Source organism: Cydia pomonella, chromosome 14 (assembly GCF_033807575.1).
Source record: "Cydia pomonella isolate Wapato2018A chromosome 14, ilCydPomo1, whole genome shotgun sequence".
In the NCBI taxonomy this organism is placed as follows: domain Eukaryota; kingdom Metazoa; phylum Arthropoda; class Insecta; order Lepidoptera; family Tortricidae; genus Cydia; species Cydia pomonella.
This window is the reverse complement of record NC_084716.1, coordinates 17,215,309-17,241,715: the sequence shown is the minus strand read 5'-3', so window position 1 is coordinate 17,241,715 and position 26,407 is coordinate 17,215,309. Positions and strand designations below refer to the sequence as shown.

The following is a 26,407-nucleotide window of genomic DNA, read 5'->3' as shown; positions in this document are numbered from 1 at the left end:
TACCGATCTTAATGCGTTCCTGCTAATGCATTATGCTTTCGAGTGCTCTTGAGATTCCTCTTACACAAAAGGGCAAAAGGTCTTAGGCGAGCTATGGCGCTTACGTCCTTTAAAATTGAGAAGATATGATTGAGGTTAATTAGATTATTAAAGTTTGATTGCCATTTGCGTAAACTGTGATTGGTCTGAGCACTAAGCGAATAAGGCATCTTTAGGATATTGAGTTAGTGGTTCTTCGTATTCAGTAAACAAATCATAAATAAACAGTTCATTGTAATTATAGTCGGTTTTGTATTGTATTGCAATATTTATATGTACAGTCAAGTGTCAAAATATGGGTGTACACATCTTACTCAAAAATATGTCCCATAGCATCTTATTCCAGTGTAATAAGAGCGTAGTACCATATTTATGAGACGATTCTCTCGATACATATTGATTTGCAGCTGACTGTAGGTATGTTATTTGAGTCATTTAATGTGTTTTAATAGGCACTTTAAATACTTCTGGATAAAATCAAATAGTAGTTATAGAAAGTTTGAAAGTATAGTTACATAACGGCCCAGTTCCTAAATCAGGGCAACCTGCGCCCGCGCCTTCCTGCTGCACAACTTGTTGTGTTAACCTGTTTTAGGTGAATTTTTAAACTCTCGTATTCTAAATATAAAACTAATTAGGAGAAAAAATAATTAATGTATTCAGAACGCTCACAATATTCCTTAAGAAATATGTACTTTGTGTAAACGTGTAAAATTATAGTGTTCATTACTAAAAATCTCCACTCAGTTTGATGTCAAGATATGGATATTGACATTTTGGGAAATATTTTTACATAATTTGATGTATATTAACCATAGCTATGCCCCTATGTTTGACTTTTTAAATTTTTGTATTATTATAAAAATTAGGAGCGACAAACAAATTTCATACAAAATTTTAAATGTTTCTAACTCCTATAATAATTTAAAATTCGAAAAAAATCAAACGTAGAAGCTTAGCTTTGTTTGAAATACAGCAAATTGTGTCAAATCAATAGCTGTAACTCGCATAGTTGAATAAAACAAGGTGGTTAAACAGAGATGCTGTTTTAAATTAAAGAAACCGTCAGTGTCAGCCGGTTGTATCGCGGTGGAAAGACCGTGAGGTGTAAAATGAACATGTAAAAAATACGCGCCGTAGCAAGTTATGTCCGCAAAGTATGCGTAATATGTAAATTGCTTAATCTGTATATGGCCTTTCAGGCGTTTCACCTGATTGAATGCTACATGCAAAGTTTCGTGATTTGTTATGCTATCATAAAAAGGTAAAGCTCTTATTTTTTACATGTTCATGCGATCAGCTGCCGATCTTACCACCGCGATATAACCGTCTGATAATTTTTTTAACTAACAATAGCATCTGAACTATCATCTGACAAAGTATCAAACGGGAAGCATTGACAATTTTTTTACGTGTTTCGGTGGCTGCCTTTCCTCAACTCACCAACGGAGCGGCAGCTGACGTCCACGAGGGTTCATCATTCATAGCCGTTAACCACTATACGAGATTTCGCCCGGGAGGCGATTGGTCATGGAAATCTGTTCCTGGCTCGCGGTCTATTAATTTCGCGTGAGCGATCTCCAAGGTTGTATCAAAATAAAATCAAAACCGTGACAGAGAGCGCCCTGCGCCGGAGCAAACCGGCCGTAGGTAATTCAATTTGCTTTGCGAGGGCAAGGCTGGGTCAGAGCGATCTCGCGAGCACCATTGTAAACTCATTGTTGGGTGAATCAACTTTTAGAACACAGATTACGTGTCCCTAGACTCCCTAACAAAGAAAAATCTTTTTTTCAATTACCATGTTGATGTTTTTACTCTTTTATTTACACGAGCATTATTAGATCCATAGGTATTTAATTAACACAATAAAATTAACAACTTCATCATATAAAAGATTATTTTTGTACGGCAACACAGCAGAAAAAAGTTTGCTCCCATACAAAAATGGTAAGAAAATGGTGTGATGTGTCCCTGATTTTTGTATGGGAGCTAACTTCTTTATGATGATGATGATGATTCAGTTGATTCACCCTGTTATGACAGTTGGTACATACATACACAACTATCTACACCAACCGATATACCTTAACCTCATTACCTTACCACCAACTCATAGCTTAACAAAAAGAGCTTAACAAATTAATTAATTTGTGTTATTTCAAGTAGACACACTACTATATAAATAATAACCGGAAATAAATGTCATATACGACGGAAAGAGTGACCAAAGCCCAGGCCTCGAACCAGCGTCCTCTGTATTCACAGCAGATGCCTAGTCCGCTCGGCCATGGTGGCATAGGTCAAAAAGGCTTTAGTCGTTTTCTTCTTCGTATATCTATGTGTACAACCATTATACTGTAACAGCTTAACACTTTTGAACGCGTACTGAAGAGTAGATCGGCTGAGAATACGTTTGTGCCATATCCATTTTTGAGCCAAGTCGTTTTTAATGATTGCTAAAATAAGAAAATAACAAAAAATACGCAATCATTGACACTAATCGGTTTAAAAAAAATTATGTTTCTAACATGTGCCATATTCGTATTTTAAAAGGATAATTTACACTGTGTTAACAGAAAATTATCAAAAAAAAATGACATACTTATCCAAAACTTTGTGTCATGTTATGACATTGTACGTTTAACATTTACTCATCAAAAATATGGCAATAATAAAAATGCTTTTATTTCATGATTACCACTATACAAAATATGTGTATGGTACTATAGCTAGTAAACATGTGCTTGAATAATAAATAAGTTGAATATTGACCTTGACTCGATTGCACCAGTAAGCTTCAACGGTACCCCAATATATTTCAGTCAGAGTGTTAAGAGGGAGAGCACAGAGGTGTCTTAGGTCAGCCGGAAAGTCATGAGCTCTCTTCATTCTCTTAACAAGCTTAAACACTTTTTACCTATTAAGACTAAAGTCCATTTAATAAATACTCTTATTTTACCCATTATTGATTACGGTGACCTATCCGAAGAACTTCTCAACAAATTGGATCGCTTCCTCAATAACTGTATTCGATAAATTTTTTGCCTCCGCAAATATGATCATATCTCTGTTTTCCGCTGTTTGGCTTGCTTCCCATCCGTCAACGACGTAGTGTTCGCATGCTTTGCTCTTTATACTCTGTTCTCAACGATCCACATTCTCCTGTATACCTCAAGTCGCTCTTTCAGTTTTACGGCGTGTCTCGCGACCGTCAGCTCCGCTCTTCTGACCACCCTCTCATCGAACTGGCTTCATGTCAAACTCCTTCTGCGTGCAGGCGGCGCGCCTTTGGAACGCACTTCCCCATTTTGCGTTTAAGAAATCGGTACGGTCTTTCTTTGCTAGTAGTATGAAGAATTCCTAGTTTCTATTATTTTAGTGTTATTTTGTTAATAGTACCTAGTAGTAGCTAATAGCACCACCCACTATCTCTCTGCTTTACCTTAAAGTTGACTGGTAGAGAATGCCTTTTGAAATTGAGTCCGCCTTTTGTACGATAAGTTTTATTTTGTGCAATAAAGTTTAAATAAATAAATATAAAACTATTGGAAAAACATTTTTATTGTTTCTTTTCGCTCCTCTTTAAACCAATGTATGTGGCGTATGGCACAAACATATTCTCATCCGACGATATATGTCTATCTATTTGGAAAAGTATTCCAGAGTGGCAGACCCGTTTGACGCGTTCATCCGCGACTATTGATGCTGACTGTACCAGGCTTGGCACATCTTATATAAGGAGGGTTTCTACAATATTAACGGTACGAGCTACCTACCTATTAAGAGCTGATTCGTAATTCAAACCGGGCGTAATTCAATTTGTTTCGCGAGGGCAAGGCTGGGTCAATTCGATCCTTTTGCGAGCACCATTGTCAACTCATTGTCAATATTGTCATTTCAGTAGTACATTTGTTCAAAAACATACACAATTACGTACCGACCGACACCGACACCCAAAGTGCTACGCACCGATATATTTAATTTCATACATGGATTTGTAAGTAATAATGGACCACTTTTGCTTAGGTTTTATTGTGTATTGTATTGTACTTCTACAAGGTAGGGGTCGGCAAACCGCGGCTCGCGAGCCACATGCGGCTCTTTCAAGGTGCAATTGCGGCTCTTTAAGCCACACAAAAAATTTACACTCTTGAGAGTTCTTAGACCACTGAAAACAACACTTGTGACTCTTTGAGCTACATACTCGTATTATTGGTAATTTTTGCTGTATTCGGCTCTTTTTCTATTTCTATTTGTATAGGGCTAATCTCAAAATCACTGGGTTGGTTAGAACTCAACTCGATTTTTTCTACTCCTAAAATTATTGCAAACTTGTTTTACATACTTGCGTGTAATTTTTTTTTTTCTTATTTAAGAGCAAGCACATTAAATATTTTTTGTAGGTATAGCAATCTGTCATACTTATATAATGTATATTCTCATTTCTTTATTAATTTCATTTTATTTTTCTTTTGTAAGAATTCGATATGTTTTCTGAAAGAGTTCTATGTATTTGTATGATTTTATATGACATACATATATATATTTATTTATCAATTTTCTATAAAGAAGAGTAGCTACTGTATGTAATTGCATGATTTCTATAGTAATCTGAATTATATTATATTTTTCTTATTTAATCCATGTTAATTATAAGATGTAATGTTTTGAAAAGATGTGTCCCGCCGAGTTTCTTGCCGGTCCATATTGGGATACTCTCCTCCAATTGAGGGGGGATTTAAATGTTCTCGGGTCAGAGGTGTAGGGTTAGAGCCGGTGTAGCTTTATTTGACGTTCATAAGCGCATTGTAATATGCCTACTTGAATAATAAACTATCTTTATCTTTAAATATTTTTAGTCTAATTGCATTAAACATTTTAATAAACTACTAGGTACTTGCAACTCCTCTGGTGTTGTACTTGTCCAAGGGCAACAGTAATTGCTTACCATCAGGTGTATCTTCTGCTGGTTATATCATTAAAATAAAATCCAACAACCTAACACGCCACTACTGCAAATAATTATATAAAAAGCTATAGTTATTTTATCGATCGATCTACTATTCAAGTACTTATTCATGACCCAACCTCGTACCGATTACCCACTACAGTGTTGCGGACACGAACTGTCATAATAATGCAGCTACAAAAAAAAACGGCTTCTAAATCACTTGTTTAATCGCGTTTTGTTTTTACAGTTAGATAACGCCTATCGGACGGTAATTGTTTCTACGAGTAAGTGGTTTATTAGGACATTTATATAGCTGCTAGTTAACTTAGAAGGCAGGGAGTAAGTAAAAATACTTTAGACGGAAGAATAGTTTTGCGATCCTCGCGAAATAACGGTACTTTTTCTATGAAATTCCATTTCGGGGGACACTGTCTTGCACTAACTAAATCTTAACAAATCACTTTGATTTTGATGTCGATCGCTTCAGCATAATATATTCTAGGTTTATTTGTTTCGCTATATTTAGAAGTGGAAAAACTTTTTCTCTTTTTGTTCCCTCTTAAGAGGAGGCGTGAAGCCAGGAAATTCGATGGAAGCAAAAGATATGGTGTGCCGCGAGAAACTTGTGATGTGATGGAAGATTGGACTTGGCCATCGCACTGGTTTTTACCTTTTATCTCAACCCTAAGGGCCTCCGCTAGCTGACGCGGACGCCCGCCGCGTGCGCACGCTCGCGGGTCCTGGGCTATAACCGGGAAAATCGAAGTTCGTCAATTGCGGGCATTTTTCTCTTTCACTCTAATTGCGTCTTAGTGAGAGTAAAAGAGAAAGATCCCCGCAATTTGCGAATTTCGGTTTTTGCGGTAGGTCCCCCTGCTCCCAGGTCAAATCCGTCGCACGCGCCCGCACCAGTTAGCGCTGTTCATACAATTTCTTATGGGGCGTCCGCTCCGGATAATCCGCGTCAGCTAGCGGAGGCCCTAAAAAATACTTCGGTTTTTAATTTTGGTTGTCAGCTATATCATTCATTAGCCATTTTTTACTTTTAACTTGCCCTGTTAGTATGTAGATATGTATCAGTGTTGGCCGAACGTTAATTGGCTTTTATTTAATTTTATTGTAATGAATGTATTAGTAATCCCTTTATATTATGTATGTTCTCTTATAACTTTAATAAAACTTATTTGTAATGGTTAATTAGAATTGAAAATATTGAAAATTAACCATTACTAATTGAACCGTAAACCGTAACGGACGGTTACAGTTTACGATTCAATTTGTAATGGTTAATTTTCAATATTTTCAATTCCAATGAACGTTCGGCCAACACTGGTATGTATGTTATAGTGTGGGTCAAATCTTGGAAGCTAAATTTGACCCACTTCCTGATTTCTGGTTGAGCTAAAATTTTGCATACATATGTAAATCGGATGACAATTCAATATTATGATGACATGGAGCTAATCTGATGATGGAGACAGAACTTGGCCATGGGAACTCTGTGACATAACAACGTAAGCTATGTTTGGGGTTGTTATAATTGTCTCGATGGTTATTAGTTGCTTGTGGAAAGAAAACTACTGTCAGCGACAAAAGCTTGTACCAAAAATTATTTTTTTGCCAAAAACTTATGGGTTTGGTTAGAGTCTGTTCTTTCAAATTATAGTCTTATTTCCGTGTGAATTATTTCATAGTATTTGTTCTTGTTTTGCGTCAGCTCCCTCTTAAATCAGCTGTTTAGTTGCTTTTTGTGTTTACGGTTAGATAACGCTGCAAATCGGACGGTAATTGTTTCTAAGTGGTTCATTAGGACATTTATTACCGCTACTTTGTTGGTATTAGCAACAAAGATTAATTTAAGAGATTATCTAGGTTAATGTATACTAATAATTCAAAGTTTCGTGACTATTTAAAAAAAAAAAACAACAGGTTGCACTTTGGGAGTGCCGGCAAAAGTGAAAACTTGAATATTAACGTTGTGCATTTAATATAATACGTTTTTACGAGTCATCTAAAATATAGTACATTACGATACAAGTGCGAAAAATAGGAAATTCGAAACGAGTGGCGAATTACCTATTCGCACATGTATCGTACAACGTTTTACAGTACATATGGCCCTTTAAATGTTCGACACAGTAACGTAATATGCTACTTCTCGCACTAGTGCTATAAAGTAGCCCCATATGTACTGTAAATACTTTTTTCTACTATAAAAATTAAATAATTACCTAATGAAAATTGGTAAGTATCTCAGTAGACAAAAATGTAGTACATACATGAAAAGTACTCATTTACAGTTTGGTATACGAAATCTTAATTCAACCATTACAGTCGACGAATAAAAAAATATTTTTATCAGGGTTTAACGAACTTTCGTTCAATATTTTAATAACTTCAGTATAAAATACAATCTCGTTGTGCAGTTCCTACTGGCTTCAATGACATTGTAACAGTTTTTAGATCAGTACCCCTAGTGTAAATAAATTCGATTTCGAAACGTGACGTACGCGTTTGCGTTTAGTCTCATTTTGTATTGGATTTAGAAAGAGCGCGCCAAGCGGGACGTTTTGGAAACTCAAAATCCTATACAAAATGAGACTTAACGCAAACGCGTTCGTCACGTTATGATGTCGATTAAATTTACACTAGGGGTACAGGTCGCGTGTCCGTCTTACGAATTTTCAATCTGACGAATCTGTCAGTCACGTGACCTGTCGCGAGTTTAACATTTTTTCCCCATCACAAAAAGTTTTCACTTCAAAAAGTGTGATAAAATGAAGATGATTTACATCTGTTGTAAACTAGTATACAAGGTGCCCACAAGGAACCCGAGAGATTTTAACCACGCATTTCCGAGGCCAAAAACAGGAAACAATGTTACATGAATTTAGGTAAATTTAACAAAAAAAATTGTCTATTTCCTTCGATTTTTTGTATGCATTTGAACATAAAATGTAAACGCTATTTGTAAAACTGTAACTCAAAAAGAATTTGAACTGTTTTTTTTTGTAAAACCTATTTTTGCAAAGACCGACCGGTCGCCGTCCAGTGGGTCGGCCCAGATACCGCTGGAGCGACAGTGTACAGGCGGATCTGTGCCAACTCAAAGCCAGTGCCGGATTAACCATTAAGCAAAATAAGCACTTGCTTAGGGCATCACGTCTAGGGGGGCACCAAAATCGTTGGCATAAAAAAACGGGTAGTTTGTACATGAACCTTTGTGCGTCGTGTACAGGGCACGTAAACGCGTCTCCAACGCAGGCCTTTGCCCCTACGAGGAGGCCCATTCCATCAGGCTTGCAATATATGCTGATTTTTTCCTCATACTTTACCCATTGGTTCGTGGTTGATTTTTGATTTCCAGCATTCTGCAAGTCTGTCAGCCTTTGGGCCAAAGGGCCTTACACCCAACGTAGAGCTCAGTTTTAGAAAGCTATTTGTCTTCAACCCTCCGTGGAGCTTGTTCTTCAGCCTTCTCGGGGTGTCGAATTTAATAGTAGATCTGCACTTTTGTCTTAATTTATAATTATGTCGTGTCCGAATTTCGCTCTCTTGCAACTCGGCCTTCGGCTTCGCACCGAAGTCTTAACAGGTTTTCGAGGATCGGAATTTGTCACTCATGCTGCCCGAGCTCTTGCACACCAGATTGGTTTGCGACGTATTGCATTGCACACGGCCAAGCTGCAGAGCCGCGATCGTGCGAACTTATTGTCAAAGTTTTATGATAAAAACTGATGACGGAATCAAAGGCTAAGAAAGGCTAAGGCACGAAGTTCGAAAACCAAAAATATACGGTTTTATTTGAACCGAAGGTTTCCTTTAGCAGAATTAATCTTTGTTTTCCTAAGATGTAATTAAGAAGTGATGCCACCCAGATTTTTGATTCAGGTTTATTTCAGCTTCGGCGAAGTCAGTCAGTCGGAGGTCAATAACTGTTTAAGTTTAGGTTCTAAGTTACGTTTGGTATCATTTTCGACAAAATCTAAAATGTAGATCATACCAAATTTCATTCAAATAGGTGCAGCGGTTATTGATTCCCCACATAAACTGCCACCCTCCTTTACACATCCTTTCATCATTTTTTAGATTAAAACTATCCCATGTCCTTGCTCGGGACTAAACTAATTATCTCTATACCAAATTTCAACTAAATTGGTTCAACGGTTGAAGCGTGAAGAGGAGTAATAAAAAAAAATGAATATTTTACATGTTTCCACTTCGGAATGGTGTCAATGTGATAACATACTCGTAAATGAGTTCGGCATTCCCGATTTATACGAAAACGATACCAAACATAGCCTACTAGCTTAACTGATATAGATATCAAGATAAAGTTGAGCGCCCACCCCCCTGCTCTAAAACTGTACACTACAAAACTTGGTGGCTCTGGCTCTGGCCACTGGCTCCACTTCTTAACTAAATCAACCCATGGGTCCTAACTCCTATAGGGGCCATTCCTGCCAAAGGAAATCTTCGGTTCGAAACGCCTATTTCATCGGCTGCAACTAACTCTAATCAAGTGCCCTTTTGCGCGAGGTCAAATGCGAGCGAGCAGCAGGAGAGCCATGAGGACATTGGTTCGATTTCGTTAGGTCTCTCATACTCGGCTTTTTACGTTATGCAAAGGTTGGCCTTAAGCCTCACATAAACTTGGCCATGTGTCCAAATCCAGGCTTTCGTCTCTCGCGGCTGGGCATTATGCCTTGTTTACAATTCGCCATTGGTTTTTTTTTATAGCGCGCCGCCATCAGAATCTCCGGGCGTCTAACCTTATGAGGACCTCAGCCTTCGGCCTCATTCACACAATTTGTCAATTCCAAGTTCCGCTTTCTTGCAGCGTGGCCTTTGGCCTCATACGTAAAAGCGCCGATCGGACCGCGCTTTCAGCCTTATGAAGAGCTCAGCTTTCGACTTACTTTTTAAAACACTTGGCCATAGATTCTTGCCAGAGCTCGGCCCTGCTGAAGCTCGACCTTTGGCCTCACATGAATGCGCTTCTCAGAAAAGCTCTCTTTTCAACCCTGTGTGGAGCTCGGCCTTAGTCCTCGCTTACACTGGGTATTTTTTTCAGTCAGTTACAAAACCCAGATCTCTCGCAACTCCGCCTTTAAGTCTTGCTCGGAAGCGCGAAGTGGGCACTCCGGATCTTCAACCTTATGAAGAGCATGGCCGTTGGATTCGTTTTTGACTATTGCCACCATTGGTTCAATTCCAAGCACTGCTATCCTGCAGTTCGGCCTTCGGCCTCGCACGACAGTCCGCCACGGTAGAAACAACTGAGGGTCAACCGCGAACCACGTTCGACGTGTTGTCTGGATGTCGCACGTACGAATTTACAATTGCCTCAGGGCCTCAGTCCTTATGTAACTTTCGGGTTACTTTTGGTCATGTTACTTCTAGGGTTTATTTGTGAAGTGAACCAAAGCAGTTTTAATCACATAGTTAGACGGAAACGCAAGTACACAATCATAGATTAGGTAATTTCAGTCATTTAGTTCACGCAGTTTGATGAAGGTGACATTAGGATGGCGACTGCACCAGCATTACTGTTGCAACGTTACTGCTGCAGCACTGTCAATTTCCTTGATAAAATAAGTAATGGATTGAATATACAAATTGCAGCAGTAATGCGACCATGAATGTCACTTAGTATCTTCTTCAACCTAGCGTTTTCCCGGCCTAGCGCCAGGGTCCGCTTTCCTACTTAATCTACTAAATGAACGTCACATAGACCACATAGTATACCAAAAAAAAAAACAATGTTGTCAATGTAATCTGGATGAGCCTAGGCAGAGGGGGCACCAAGATCTAGAAATGCTTAGGGCATCAAAATTTCTTAATCCGGCACTGCTCAAAGCCGACAACTGGCAGGAAGTGGCACAGGATCGGGACAGGTGGCATTCTCTCGATTTGGAGGCCAAGACCCTCTTTGGATCACTGCGCCACAATAGTTAGTTAGTTATTTTTGCAAAGTGTTACTTGACACTTTTTGACATCTATCGATAAGGATATTTGGACTAGGTCCCATAGTAGCAACATCGCCATCAAGTAGGCGTTTTGCACTAAAGATGAAAATAAAAAGATGTTTTTTTTATAAGTGGCTTTAACTCTGAAATTAGGTTAATTCAAAAAAAGTTTATAGGACATTTTAGTTTTTTAAATATGATCTGGAATATACTGTTAAAATCTCTCGCAATCCTCACGGGCACCGTGTGTAGAAACAAGGTACTGCGAGTACTGCGAGTGAGTACTAGGGTCTCCGTGTACACTTGGTGTACACTAAATGAGGCAGTTAGCAAAAAACCTTGCTAGGTTTCGTGGAGAATCTGGGGTGGTTAGAGTAGCGTTTTTCACGTGAAATAGGCACAATGGTTGTCAATTTGCGGAAAATTCCCAGTAAAACTGACTTGCTTTACTGTTCGAGTATAAATGTTGGCCTTTATAAATGCCACTAAATACCAAGGATTATGAATGACAACCGTTCAAGTACGAGGCACACGATAGTAAACGGTTGCCCAACCTCCCAACTACTATGTTCATTCATTTTGCGACTGTTTTGGCTAACATCTCTCGGTTTTTAAATTCTAGTCAATCTAGGCTTTGTGGTTGATTCATAATAAAATACCTGATAAATTACAAAAATGCATATTTTTGAACGATACGATTTTTTATTTTGTTGGGACATTAGATGACAAAAAAAAGTTGATCGGCCCCTAAACTAAATATGAAAGAATCTCATTGTGGTTAAGAATAATTCAATTCCAATCATTGCATCATCATCATCCTAGCGTGTCCCAGTTTCTACCCGGCTTCTTGTACGGTACGGGCCCGGGTTCGTCCTTAAACTACGTCCACAAGAGTGGTATGGACATTGTGAATGTCATCTTGCTTTGTGTGGTAGGGCACAGCACAGCGAATATCATTCCAGATCTAGAGCAGAGCCCAACTGGGGAAGTACCTCCACCTTACAGAAAACCGCAGCCAAATAACACTAGACCCTACTCATAGTGTTGTGTTCCTGCCGGTGAGTAAGGTTGCCAGAGCTCAACGAGGGTGCGCGGAGTGTTAGGGTCGGCAACGCGCATCTGGAGTTGCAGGCGTACATAGGCTACGGAGAGTGCTTACCATCAGGCGGGCCGTATGCTTGTTTGCCCCCGACGTAGTATAAAAAAACGGCTTATAGGAACCTGACCTCAGGCTCCCATACCTACATATATATGTTGGTGGCTGATTATTATATCCGCCAGATCATGAAATTCCTATAAAATGCGAAAATCATTGTCTCGTTCCCGCGTTCCCGGTTTCTGAAGCAACCTGACAAATAAACCTATACTACTTACGACGAGGGTTGAGGTTTCTAAAAAATCCCCCGCAATCCTGACAGGACCCAAAATCCTGACACGTCAGAGGAAATCCTGACGTATGGCAACCCTAAATACAATCATTGAATCTTTAGTGTACATCAGACTTAATAAATGCCATTAAATAACTCACGACAACTGAGGGACGAGCGCGGCAACAGATTGTAAATGGTTGCTACATGTTCATTCAGCTTGTAACTTTGGTCCTTGGCTTACATCTTGGATAACGTCGTATCGTGAAATTCCTATAAACGGGCCGAGTTTAATATTTTTTTCGTCAGATTTTGATAAAATTTGGTAAGTTTGAAGAACTCCTTATTGCGCGGAATAAATAGTACGGTCGCCAAGCCGCTCCGAGGCCAGATTTAATTGACTCAGCTCGGCCTTACCCACAACCGATATCAATGTGTTCGGACAGTTCTCCTGATCACCGTACATGCGGTAGTAAAGCGGAAAAATGGTGGAGGGGATAGTAATGACGTCACAAAGATGGCGGCCGGACCTATTCTTTTTGGCGGTGTATCTCGAAAACCACTTAACCGATTTTAATCATCGAGGTGTCAAATAATAGCTTATATTATGGAGATTATTTCCTTTTCTACAAACATTTACGTGAAACCTATAGGAAAAAAAATAATCACAAAAAACAGTTTTTTTATAAAATTATTATTTTTTATTTTGTAAAAATCTCCGTAAATATTAGCATTTCGCAAATTTTGTTTAATATAAAACATATTGCTTCATTATCAAGGAATATAATGAGCCTTAAAACATACAGATCGAGTAATAAACAATGAAGCTACACTCATTTATTTGCGCATGGGTAACGATAACTGGCTTTTACCGGTCGAAACTGTGGTGACTGTTACGATACGTATTGAATGGAATTTATAGAGTATCGGTTTTAATTACAGAAATTATAATGACAATTATAAAAACCAGACACAATAATGTTACCTTACTTCGACGTTTAGTCTCTTTTTTCGTCTTAATCATAGGTAGGTACATATTTCTTTTTACTTAAAAATTTTATACAGGGTGAACTTTTAACCACCAGTCATACTCTGCGCAGCGACTTTATAGGTCATACTTAACAACTTTTACTATGGGACCAATTCCGAAATCGCGAAAAAAATTTTGACTGTCCCATATAAAGGTGCGACCAACTTTACCAGACCAACACTTTTCCAAACTGAGCTACAGCTGTCCGATGAAGTTAAGTACTTAGGACTAACTCTCGACAATAAACTCAATTGGAACAACCACATCAACAAACGGATAGACAAGGCGGGAGTTGTCTTCTGGCAGTGCAGAAGGATGATTGGTAAGAGGTGGGGACTCAACCCGAAAATTACCCTCTGGCTCTATAAGACGATAATCCGCCCCTTAATCTGTTACGGTGCTCTGGTTTGGTGGCCAAGAACAAACCTAGGCAACGTACGAGACAAACTACAAAGACTTCAAAGGCTCGCATGCGCGGCCACCACTGGCTGCACGAGGTCTACCCCGACTGCAGCCATGGAGGTCATGCTAAACCTTCCACCGCTGCACCTACACATACAGCAAGAGGCCAGTCTCTCAGCGGTAAGGTTGCGAACCCTCAAGATATGGTCTAACATCACAGGAGCTCTTCACACAAAATGCCTGGAAAAGGTGTATGACGAATTTCCAGTGCTTAGGTCAGGCACGGACCGGATTCACAAACAAGCTATCTTCGATAAAAGGTGCAAAATACAGTTATATGAGGACGACAATCATGAAGGACTCAATCCCCGGGAGCTGAGAATCTTCACTGATGGGTCCAAAACAGACAGCGGATCGGACTCTGGAACCTTCTCAGAAGACCTGAACATGTCGATTACCACTCCGCTAGGAGCCCATAACTCGGTATTCCAAGCTGAGTGCATGGGCATCATAAACGCGGCGGCTGCCATCACTGCAAGGAAGGTAGTAGGATCCTCCATCCGCATACTCTCCGACAGTAGAGCAGTCTTAATGGCTCTAAATAGCCATATAGTTACATCCAAACTTATACACGAATGCCACGAACGACTAATGGAGGTATGTCATAATAACAAGATCACCCTACAATGGATCAAGGGACACAGTGGATCCCGAGGTAACGATGCTGCGGACGAGCTTGCCAGGCAAGGATCGAATGCGGGGGCGATTGGTCCGGAACCGATTCTTCCGATACCATTTAGCAAGGTACGCTCAATGCTGCTGGCACGTACAGGGAAACTACACACAGAACACTGGCTGAACCAGACTGGATGCAGACAGGCAAAAGAAGCCATGCCTGGCATCAACGGAAAACTCACAAGGGCGCTCCTGCAACTAGGGAAGGTCCGACTGAGTATGGTAACCAGTGTCATAACAGGTCATGGACTATTTAACAAACATCTTTTCACAACAGGTGTCACAGACAGTCCCCTGTGCCGAGGTTGCATGGAGACAGAAGAAACAGCCTCTCACGTGGTGCTGGAATGCAGCGGAGTGACTCCATACAGGGCTAAACATCTCGGATCTCCGAGAGACCTCCCCGAGGTCCTACTCAACATCAAAGGTTTGATAGGATTCCTCGAGGAGCTGGGCAGGCAGGACTAGCCCACCCCCAACATATCACGCAAAATAGGCGCAAGTCGTCGAGTTGCGGAAAAATCGCCCGAATACAATACAATACAAGGTGCGACCAGACCGCAGCTTAAAAAACGGTCACGATACGGAATCGCAGTGACGCGTCGTATGCGTACCGTTTTTGACGCATGCTCCCCACACCGCTGTTTAAAAAACGGTGACGGTACGGAATCGCAGTGACGTGCTTCACGCGAATCTTTTTTGTTCGCAAAACAGTTGCGTCTTTTACGTCACCGGTACGGTGTCTGCCATAAGATCTCCGTGTAATATTTTTTGCGATTTTTACGCAGTTCAATTTACGGTGCGTCAGCTTATTTTAAGCAGCGGTGTGGCGAGCATGCGTCATGGACCCGGGTACGTCCTTAAACTACGTCCAAAAGAGAGGTATGGGCATTGTGAATGTCATCTCGCTTTGTGTGGTAGGGCACAGCCAGTGGGTGTCATTCCAGATCCAAATTTTCTTGCGTGATTCGGCATTGGTCCCATAATAAAAGTTGTTCAGTATGACCTGTAAAGTCACTGCGCAGAGTATGGCTGGTGGTTAAAATTTCATCTTATACCTATATTCGACACAAGTAGTAAGTACTTACAGACCAACTATGATACACATTTTGCCTGTATAGTGAATAAATTAATACCTGATTTAAAAAATAAAACAAAAATAACAAATAGCATGTTATTTAATTCAGTAATCACTAATCAGTCTTAAACAATAAACATCATACTTTTAGATTAGACAACAAAATGTATATTTATACTGTGTTTCGACTTGAAAGATTTTACTGCTTTAAAACATAAGACAAACCTACCAACCAAATGTATAAAAAAAAATGTTTTTTGTGATTATTATTTTCCTATAGGTTTCACGTAAATGTTTGTAAAAAGGAAATAATCTCCATAATATAAGCTATTAGTTGACACCTCGATGAATACAATCGGTTAAGTGGTTTTCGAGATACACCGCCAAAAAGAATAGGTCCGGACGCCATCTTTGTGACGTCATTACTATCCCCTCCCACCATTTTTCCGCTTTACTACCGCATGTACGGTGATCAGGAGAAACGCCCGAACACATTGATACCGGTTGTGGGTAAGGCCGAGCTGAGTCAATTAAATCTGGCCTCGGAGCGGCTTGGGGACTACTAATACCGATTCCGACAGTACCGATTCCAAAAAACTGTTTGTGATGCAAAAAAAATTCGTGTCCAGGCAAATGTGCATATCCCCAACAGTTGTCGCCCTTTCTTTATTGAATTTAAATTATTAACCTTGCCTTGCATCTATATTTTACAAGCCGCTCTCTTTGTTCGGGAAAATCCAAATTTATTCGAACTAAAGCAAGATAAGGAAAATACTAGAACGAAGTATAGAAATAAATTAATATTACCAAAAACCAACCTTGAAATATACAGAAATAGTCCTCATTATAAATGTATAGTTATAACTAATAAAATTCCTGATTATATAAAGCTAACACCCCAGTTGACAGTATTTAAAAATAAATTAATTAAATTCCTTATTGACAAATGTTACTACTCTGTTAAAGATTTTTTAAATGATAATAATTTATAGCCTATAAAAAAAGATATTATATGACATGTAATAATTGACCTATAGTATAAGTTTCTCGTTCTTGTAATTATTTTGTTAGTTAATTATGTAGGTAGCTCTAATAACAGTAGCTTTAAGTAATATTGTATGCCCCTACGGGGTGTCATGTTCTGACTTGTTCATATATATAACATCTTAATTGAAATGTATAAAAAAAAAAAATAGTAAAAGTTGTTCAGTATGACCTATAAAGTCGCTGCGCAGAGTATGACTGGTGGTTAAAAGTTCACCCTGTATAAAAATTTTAAGTAAAAAGAAATATGTACCTACCTATGATTAAGACGAAAAAAGAGACTAAACGTCGAAGTAAGGTAACATTATTGTGTCTGGTTTTTATAATTGTCATTATAATTTCAGTAATTAAAACCGATACTCTATAAATTCCATTCAATACGTATCGTAACAGTCACCACAGTTTCGACCGGTAAAAGCCAGTTATCGTTACCCATGCGCAAATAAATGAGTGTAGCTTCATTGTTTATTACTCGATCTGTATGTTTTAAGGCTCATTATATTCCTTGATAATGAAGCAATATGTTTTATATTAAACAAAATTTGCGAAATGCTAATATTTACGGAGATTTTTACAAAATAAAAAAAAATAATTTTATAAAAAAACTGTTTTTTGTGATTATTTTTTTTCCTATAGGTTTCACGTAAATGTTTGTAGAAAAGGAAATAATCTCCATAATATAAGCTATTATTTGACACCTCGATGATTAAAATCGGTTAAGTGGTTTTCGAGATACACCGCCAAAAAGAATAGACTTTTCTTACGATAAAGATAATTTACAGAAATAAAACCATGTAAAAGAATTATATCGCGTATAATGGATTAAAAATAAATACCGACGTTTCGAACACTTTACAGCGTACGTTATACGTCGAGGTGTATTTTAGTTTCATTATACTCAATATAATCAGTTTATATAGTTTTATTTCTTGAATAACTGTAGCGGTAACAGAAGACAATATTATTGACAACGTTTGGTTGCGTTTCTATAATTAGATTTGTTGCTATCTGCAAGTAGGCCAAGGGCTGTGGTCACCGGCCATTCAGCATTCGAGTCGGTAATCTGTCGCCATTATTTACTCGCTGTTTAATCTGTGCCGGAACTAAACAACTGAACAGTTTATTAGCAAATACGTCTCGTTGTTGCGACATATTAAGACAGCTGGTTTACCTACTACATAGTTAATTACTTCGGTGGCGTCAATCTGAATATTTGTCTGTAACTGCAATTAACCATCTTTTCAATGACATTGATAGGATTTTTACCTTCAAAATGCCGGGAAGTATTTCTAGCAAGCCGTGCTCGAAGTTGAATTTAAGACTTTCGTTTCGCTTCGCTCGCTCGTTTGATAAAAAATAGCTTATGACACGATTCACTGGCTAATCGCGTTCTGAAAACCACTCTCGGCTGACGTCCTAATATGCTGACGCGGTTCTAGTCAATAACAATGAAATTGCCTTTCTCAGGTCATCAATAATCATTATGATCGTCTGCATTTTTAAACGTTTATTTGCCTGTTTCAATTTGTTTAGTTGCTTGATTGTAGGCTGTAGGCCAAGGGCTGTGTTACTGGCCGCTTGACTCCAACCTTTGTGCCGGAGCTAAATATTATGATTGCCAAAAATTAGAAGTGAGATTTTGTGTCAATATTGGAATAAACTTGTTTTGATTACCGTAGCAAGTAACAATAGTCTAAAGGTCTAAAAAAGTGCATTGCTGTAATTATTATAGCCTCTATCTACTCGTACCTAAGCCAAATAGGGTAGTAGACTAAGTATTCAGATTACTCATTCAAATCAGCTAAAAAAAGGATGGTTAGCACGAGGAATTTTGTTCATTGACCCCCCTGTTCGTGTCTTTATCGCACGCCCATAATTATATTGCTGTCCCGCACTTGATGCTGGCAGTCAATGACACTTTGCAAGCGGGACAGGAATATAATTATGTGTGTGCGATTAGGGTTACCAGACATCAGGAATTTTGGCCGTATGTCTGGAATGTGGCCGGAAATTTTAATGAATTATTAGATTTTTTTATGATCTTAGTTACTCACATTAATCCAAAACAAATTTATTTATCAATAACTTATTCGCTTAATCACGATATGAGTGCCAGGCAAAATACTCGCAAATCAGGTATTTTGTCAGGAAATTTAAACTTGTATCTGGTAACCCTACGTGCGATAGAGTAGAGATAGGAACATGCGGGTACAAAAAACTGGACATCACTCTAAACATGCTGACATTTCCTGGACGGTCATTTATTTTGTTAAATTTTCTTTAATCATTTAACTTTATTAAGCACTCGTTGCCTTTGTACGCCAGTTAACTCAATCAAATCCGTAAAGCTCACGAATATACTACCAATTTGCTGCCAAGTCATGAAATATTACTACACTCAATATCGCTTTGTCAGCATTTTCGGAAGTAATAGAAGAATTTTGGACCCGGGTACGTCCTTAAACTACGTCCACAAGAGAGTAATGGGCATTGTGAATGTCATTTCGCTTTGTGTGGTAGGGCATAGCACAGCGGATGTCATTCCAGATCTAGAGCAGAGCCCAACTGGGGAAGTACCTCCACCTTACAGAAAACCGCAGCCAAATAACACTAGACCCTACTCATAGTGTTGTGTTCCTGCCGGTAAGGTTGCCAGAGCTCAACGAGGGGCGGGAGGGGGTTAGGGTTGGCAACGCGCATGTAACTCCTCTGGAGTTGCAGGCGTACATAGGCTACGGATACTGCTTACCATCAGGCGGGCCGTATGCTTGTTTGCCACCGACGTATTATAAAAAAAAATGTTTCTAAAGTACAAAAGCACCCATTAAATATTGGCTACTTACTAGGTATACTAGCCCTGTATGAGATGATAATTATGCTATATCTACAGGATATATAACCTTCCCTTTCTTCTACCCAACTTCGGTAACTTTAAACTTATTGCCTGCAAAGCAGGAGGTTCACATCCAGCATACAAGCAGCAGCTAAGGGCATTTATTTATGTGTTCATCGCAGAAATTTTGTGCCTGAACTGTAGATGTTTTCTACGTATTTAATTAGGTATGTATCTATATCTATCTATTCTTTATATTGTCTAGTGCCCACAATACAAGCCTTAATTTATTTCAGCTAGCTTCTAGTGGTTAGGCGAAGTTTCCAAAAACCCTAACACTCCCCAAGAAATCCTGACAAAGGACCAAACATCCTGATATGTCCTGGGAAATCCTGACGTATGGCAACCCTACATTTAGCCAATTACAATCAGATGACAATTTGATTGGTTCAAGTGGACAATCGATTCTGGCGCCGGTGGGGTTACATTGCATTTGTGTAGTTGCAACTTGCAACTGCTATGTCCGGCTCAAATGTGTCACATGGAACAAAAAGGCACGCTCGCATTTGAATATTAATTACCAAGTGGCGATACAGGTTGCAAAGGTTAATTATTAAATAGCCAAGCATCAGCCTAATCTTAAAGATATGCCCATTTATATATACTATTGTATTTAGTACACTACTTAACAAAGATGAAATTATAAGTACCTCGGTTTATTTATAATTCATTTTGCATTGCATTATGTTAAGAGTAAATTAATGCTTCTACTTGTTGAGAATCACGGGCGGGTTATTAATTGAGTTTTTAATTAGGGCAGGTAATTAAGTTTAGGTGCTAATATAGTTATTTAAGTATTTTCTTGTTACTAACAAACTATGGACTCTTATTCGTCTGAAATAAATGCAATTTATTTTTTTATTAATAATAATTATAGCAAAAATAAACAGTATTTACCTGCTTCCGTATAAAGTCTACAAGTAGTTAAATTAAACCATTCCCTACAGATTTTATCTCGTGAAACACGATTAAAGTGTTTCACTGTGGTCGAAATATTATGACGAAAATGTTTCGTTTGTGGTTTTGTTTGGTAACAAACAGAGCATTATATTTTCGAACAAAAAGATACTATTCAATATTCTCACACTTAGTATTCTATTCTATATCAGATAAACGTGATAAGAGAACAAATTATAAAATTACATCATTCAATACAAACGACACCGCTACTCGGAATAATCAGTTTCATATACTACTAATGCCATCTATCGCTACGACGAGTAAACTAGTGCGCGTGAACGTGTTGGCTAATTTCGAGCTCTACCGCAACTGTCAGGATGGCCGAGCGGTCTAAGGCGCCAGACTCAAGGTTAACCTTGCCCGATGATCGGGTATGAGCTGTTCTGGTCCTCTTTGAGGGCGTGGGTTCGAATCCCACTTCTGACAATACTTTTTGCGTTTTTTTTTTCGTTCTATACTTAGGTACACAACATACCTGTGTAACTTTACTTAATATATTGATTTCTCTTTTCTTATTATTTACAAAAAAAAACTGTTTCGAAATGTGTCCTTAGTTATCTTTTTAATCTTTCTTCATCTTCTTTAATAATTTGTTTGGGTTCCTAATATGGCTTTAAATTATCCGTTTACTTTTGTATTGATATATAACAGTACTATATTACGAAAAAAACTATGACTTAATCCTCGGTAGTATAGTGGTGAGTGATGTTAGTATCCCCGCCTGTCACGCGGGAGACCGGCATTTGATTCCCCGCCAGGAAGGACTTTTTTATACTTAAATGAACTTTTTCAATAAGTCTCCAATTTATCTTAAGATTAAGAAGGGGTGTAAAGCCAGGAAATTAAAGGGAAAGAAAAGATATGGTGCGCTGCGCTCAATTTGCGACGGAAAATATGGCCGTCGCGCTGGTTTACTTTTTATCTCAAATACTTTGAAAATATACTTGTTTGAAATGTTGCTTGTCAGATCCGTCGGCTATATCACTAGGTGACGATAAACAACTGAAAGTTATCGCCACTCGTTGCGAATTTTCTACTCTTCGTACTTGTATCGTAATAGATGTCCTATATACCAAAGAAAAACTGACGAAGCCCTCCAGAGGCTTAGGCCGGATTCGAACGCCATCTTCTGTTATCGTGACTGACGCCGTGCACGTCTATATACATTTTTTTAGCACAATCGGATTAGGACCAACCTCGATATCTCTGGAACAGTCATGAAATTTGGTATCCCCAAGGGAGGTCCCCAAATGCCAAATGGTGTGGGCATGGAAAAGGGGCCCTTAATTTATATACATACCAAATTTCATGACTGTTCCCGAGATCTCGAGGTTAGTCCTAATCCGATTGTGCTATTTTACATTATTAAATCAGCAACAATTCTAACAATTTTATATATTTTTCGCAGGCGGTCCCATCGTCGTGTGGCATGTTGCGGGGCCTCACCGCGCTGCTGGCGGTAGCCCTTTGCGCCGCCACGCTGGACTCCGAGCTCGGCGTCGGCAAGGCCATCAATATATTTATGAGGTAAACCACTATAATGAGGTAACGAACTTTTATGCAGTAGGAGTAGTAGTACTTAACTCTTAAGGGTCCTCCTCCCGCAAAATACCGTAATACTAAGTTACTCTGAACCATTTTTTATATTAAATATGACACTTTTTGGGCCGAAAAAAATATAGAATAATCTACAAGATATGAGAAATGATATGGTTTTTCTGAAAATCTATTTTACTTTAAATAAGTGAAGAAAAAAATCTTTAAGTCATCCCTATTTCTTTCAGTTGTATCCTTATTACCCAGCACTACTGAAACTTTTATCGAAAATATATGAAACTTTACAATTTTTCGCACAAAACACTATAAAATGATTTGATTTTCTTGCTTTTTGCAAATTCGTAAAACCTATAAACCTACCTAACCTAACTTATGCCTCAATTCCTAAAAAAATAAGCCAAAATCCTACCTAGGTTCCTACCATTACGAGTACCTCGCTCTCGTCCATATAGTCAGTGCGGGGCAAGTCGTGTTGCTAGACGGACCAGTGCTGCGTTGCGCGCGCGAGCAAGCGAAATTCTATTTCAAACGCATAGTTCTGCGCGCTCGATCTTTTGCAGCGGGTGGTTCGGTGAGGGGTGTAAGCTCCGCCGTCACGCGCGATGTCGTTGGCGTCGGGTGCAGCCTAAGGGCCTCCGCTAGCTGGCGCGTATTATCCGGGACGGACGCACCGTCTAATGAGAAATTGTATGAACAGCGCTAACTGGCGCGGGCGCGTGCGACGGATTTGGCCTGGGAGCAGGACCCGCAAGCCGTCCGCGTCAGCTAGCGGAGGCCCTAACCCCCGCCATCCTAGACTCCGCGACCCCGCCTCTTTTCTTATATGTATATGCAATACCAATACTAAATGCTACAAGTGTAGTTTAACAGTAAATGAGTTGAGCCATAGGCCAAGCCGTAAAGAAGGGAAAGCCAGCTGCAGTATCTCCATGTGGCCGTTAATTGGCCTATGGGTATTGGCCATTTTCCATATGCGAGTGCTCTAAATGTCTGTTTGACCATAATGCTCATGGTCATACGGTAAAAAATATTCGCTTCTGTACTTTCATAAATTGACATTAAATCCTTACTTTCCAGATATGGCTACCTCAGTATCTGCATGCGAGTGGTCCCCCGCAACGACACGGAAGGCTGGGTGTTCCGAGAGCCCACCGTCAGCGTGTTTCGAGACGTGGAGCGTCTGTCTGTGGCGCCGAAACCGAGGCAGGCCAAGACGCTGTTCGACGGAGACTTCCATATGGAGTTCTGCGATAACCTGAAGCAGTTGCTGCAGGCGTACTTTAGGGATTTTAGTTTTGAGAGGTAAGATTTAAGCGAGGTTGTGTTAATAGATGTGTCATTTCATTGTCATCGACAGCTTTTCACCTGTTGTAAAAACTTCCAGCACTGTTGATGAAACTTTTAAACTGTATTATGTACCAATTCACCTTGGTTTTAGGCAACCATAAGAAGTAAGTTAGCTTCGAGAGGTAAGGTTTTTAAGGTCGACGGATTTTCTAATGTCTTAAAAACCGCTGGCACTTTTGAGGAACTGATACTGTATCCTATTTCTGCCTTTTATGAGGTACGCTCTCGAAGATTATATTCACTGCACTATGCACTGTTATTACACGCTGCACTTCTACGTCTCATGTTATTTTATGAGGTAAACTATTGAGGTAGCCATAACATCAAGTCAAGCGGTTTGCTAACTTAGACTTCCTATTGAACCATCGTAAACACAGTTAACTGATAATTCATAGGTATTCCTTATTGCCAAAACATTAAGGTTCACCAATGATCAGTTAAAAGTGTCGCTGTTTGAACATTGTAGGAACATTATAACTAGGTAGTATAACTATTATTAATAATATCAAACAGGAATTTGAAATTTCAATAACATCTACTGCTTTGTCAGTTCAAAGATATATTTACACTTTTGCACCTTACTCTTTTGTAATATGTATATTGAAAAATGTAAACATATTTTTGACGTCTACCGTACAAAAGATGCACAGTCAAAATCAGCATATAATATGGGCAATAAGGTCGTGTATACGTATATTTGGCACTTTGTCCGTATCGATATTTTCCGACGTGACTATACTAGATGCATAGAAAAGAGGATATTTATATTAGGGCACTGACTGTACATAGGATGTACAATCGCGTTTATAACGCTTCAATAACTCGATGAAAGGAACTTATTAGTATTACTAAAGCGAATATAAAACATTCGCGCCGATAAAATAGGAAATGCATAACGTCATTGAGCTTGTATAAACAGGTAAATTAAGCCCTACGGAACGAAGGTAAATGTTGTGAAAATGAAAACTAAATCGATCGTTCCTTTTGTAATGATTGCTATTGATTTGTATCGTTGTGAAATTCTGTGGTGTTCTGTCTTTGCAATACGATAGATTTTTATTTATTTACTTATTATTATTTATTATTTATATACAAAGGAAAAACACCCGGACTAGTGCGAGTCGGACTCGCCCACCGAGGGTTCCGTACTTTTTAGTATCAGTTGTTATAGCGGCAACAGAAATACATCATCTGTGAAAATTTCAACTATCTATCACGCTTCATGAGACACCTGGTGACAGACGGACGGACGGAAGGACAGCGGAGTCTTAGTAATAGGGTCCCATTTTACCCTTTGGATACGGAACCCTAACAAGCAAGCTCAGGCAGCTGAGGGGCTCGGGCATCTGTCGCGTAAACGGAGGATGCTGGTTCGATTCCTGCCCTGGGCACTGGAGGCGTTGGTCATTAGTTCCTATGTATATAATAATATATAGGTATATGACATTTATTTCATTTTCGATAGATTTTGAAGAACTGTTTCGACGGATTGCTTTGTTTCATAGACCTAAGAAGAGTTTTTTGTCCGTTCAGAATAAATAAATAATTGGCGGAGTCTGCACTAGATCTTATTATTGCATTTTTGCCCGGCGAATGAGTTAGACTCCCTAATGAAAATGTGAAATTCCTAAACTACAGTAGTACACACCAATGACTTTACACACCGTAAATTCTGCTTCTCAACATATACGTCAAAACGTCATACTTTCATTGGGTGTTTGACGTTTAGTTTTGTCACGTTACCCTGACTGGAAACTTAAGTAACTACCTACAGGATTCAGTCCTAAGAAAGCGATACCTAGGTAGTGTATGCTATACTTGATGGGTTTCAGGCGTGGTGGGGGACACACGGATTTACGTTTTGCTTCCTCGTGTTCGAATTATTCTTTACTAAACCTGTTGACATTGGTTCCAGGTTAGAGCGACCATGGCGCGCGTTCACGGCGGGCTGGCCGACGGACATCATGGCGAGAAACCTGGGCATCAACTCCTCCTTCATCACTGGCGATCACTGCTACGTGCTCGTCAGGGTATCCAGGTACTAAGCTTGCTAGACCAAGTACCCTTTCAGTCCTAACTCCCAAAGTTCAGGTACTAAATAGCGTTTATAACCGTCATAACTTAGTGGTACCAGTGACCGACAGCGAACCAGTAATCTGACACTTATATGTATATCCAAGAAGCGAAGATTTACTCCATTTTCGACGATTAGCAAGAAGCGAGTAGCGTTGAGCGACTAGTTAATAGGTATATAGGAGATATTGTCGCCTGATGGTACCGAACCTATGGACGCTTGCAACTCCAAGTGTGCCCTTACATTCTCTATAACACACACATCAATTTCTAGATACCGCGAAACAGCCAAGCTAAGCGACTTACCCACCAACATACCGGTCGAGGATGTTGTCTTCGACGCGATCCAGGACTCCACCATCGGGGACACGGTTTCCATCGCGGACTTCATCCGGAAATATGGCTCGCATTACATATCCAGCTACATTACAGGGAACTCGCTATATCAGGTCAGATATCGCTGATGTTGATTATTATTACTAATCATAGAAAAATAAATGCTAAAATGTGTAAAATAATGCTATGGTTGCAGCAAATGCAAAAGTATAAAATAGACACCACGCACTATTCCTGTTGTGTTAACTAGTCTCAAACTAGAGTTGTTGAATTTGCTCGTCCAATATTTTGCATTTCTTTACGCGTCTTTGGATTACCGACCGAGCTTAATGCGAGCTCTTAATTAAACATTTGTTGAAATCTCGCTTCAACATTCCTTATGCGAACTGCCAAGGAGTGGAATGCCCTGCCCGAGTCTGTGTTTCCGTATGAGTACAATCTGAATCTCTTCAAGGCTAGAGTAAATAGGTATCTCATAGGCAAGCGTGCTCCACCGTAGACCGCATCATCACTTACCATCAGGTGTGATCGTGGTCAAACGCCTGCCTATCCTCCATAAAAAAAAAAAAAAATTAAATTTAGTGTTTAATATGCTTTTCTTGTTTTAGGCCAGGTGGGGTATGAGG

At 39.3% G+C, this 26,407-nt stretch overlaps 1 protein-coding gene and 1 non-coding gene across 3 annotated transcripts in view; both read left to right on the top strand.

The window, feature by feature from the left end:
- Positions 1 to 26,407, top strand: part of LOC133525096 (torso-like protein) — a 94,684-nt gene that overhangs the window by 63,494 nt on the left and 4,783 nt on the right. For both annotated transcript variants that reach the window (XM_061861346.1, XM_061861345.1), the window contains exons 2-5: positions 21,877 to 21,995; positions 23,103 to 23,327; positions 25,288 to 25,410; positions 25,720 to 25,894. In XM_061861346.1, coding sequence (XP_061717330.1) covers positions 21,898 to 21,995; positions 23,103 to 23,327; positions 25,288 to 25,410; positions 25,720 to 25,894 — 621 coding nt within the window. In that variant the 5' untranslated portion in view covers positions 21,877 to 21,897. The remainder of the gene's footprint in view (positions 1 to 21,876; positions 21,996 to 23,102; positions 23,328 to 25,287; positions 25,411 to 25,719; positions 25,895 to 26,407) is intronic.
- On the top strand, positions 20,780 to 20,894 carry Trnal-caa (transfer RNA leucine (anticodon CAA)). Its single transcript has 2 exons — positions 20,780 to 20,817; positions 20,850 to 20,894. It is a non-coding gene; the product is annotated as a tRNA-Leu (tRNA).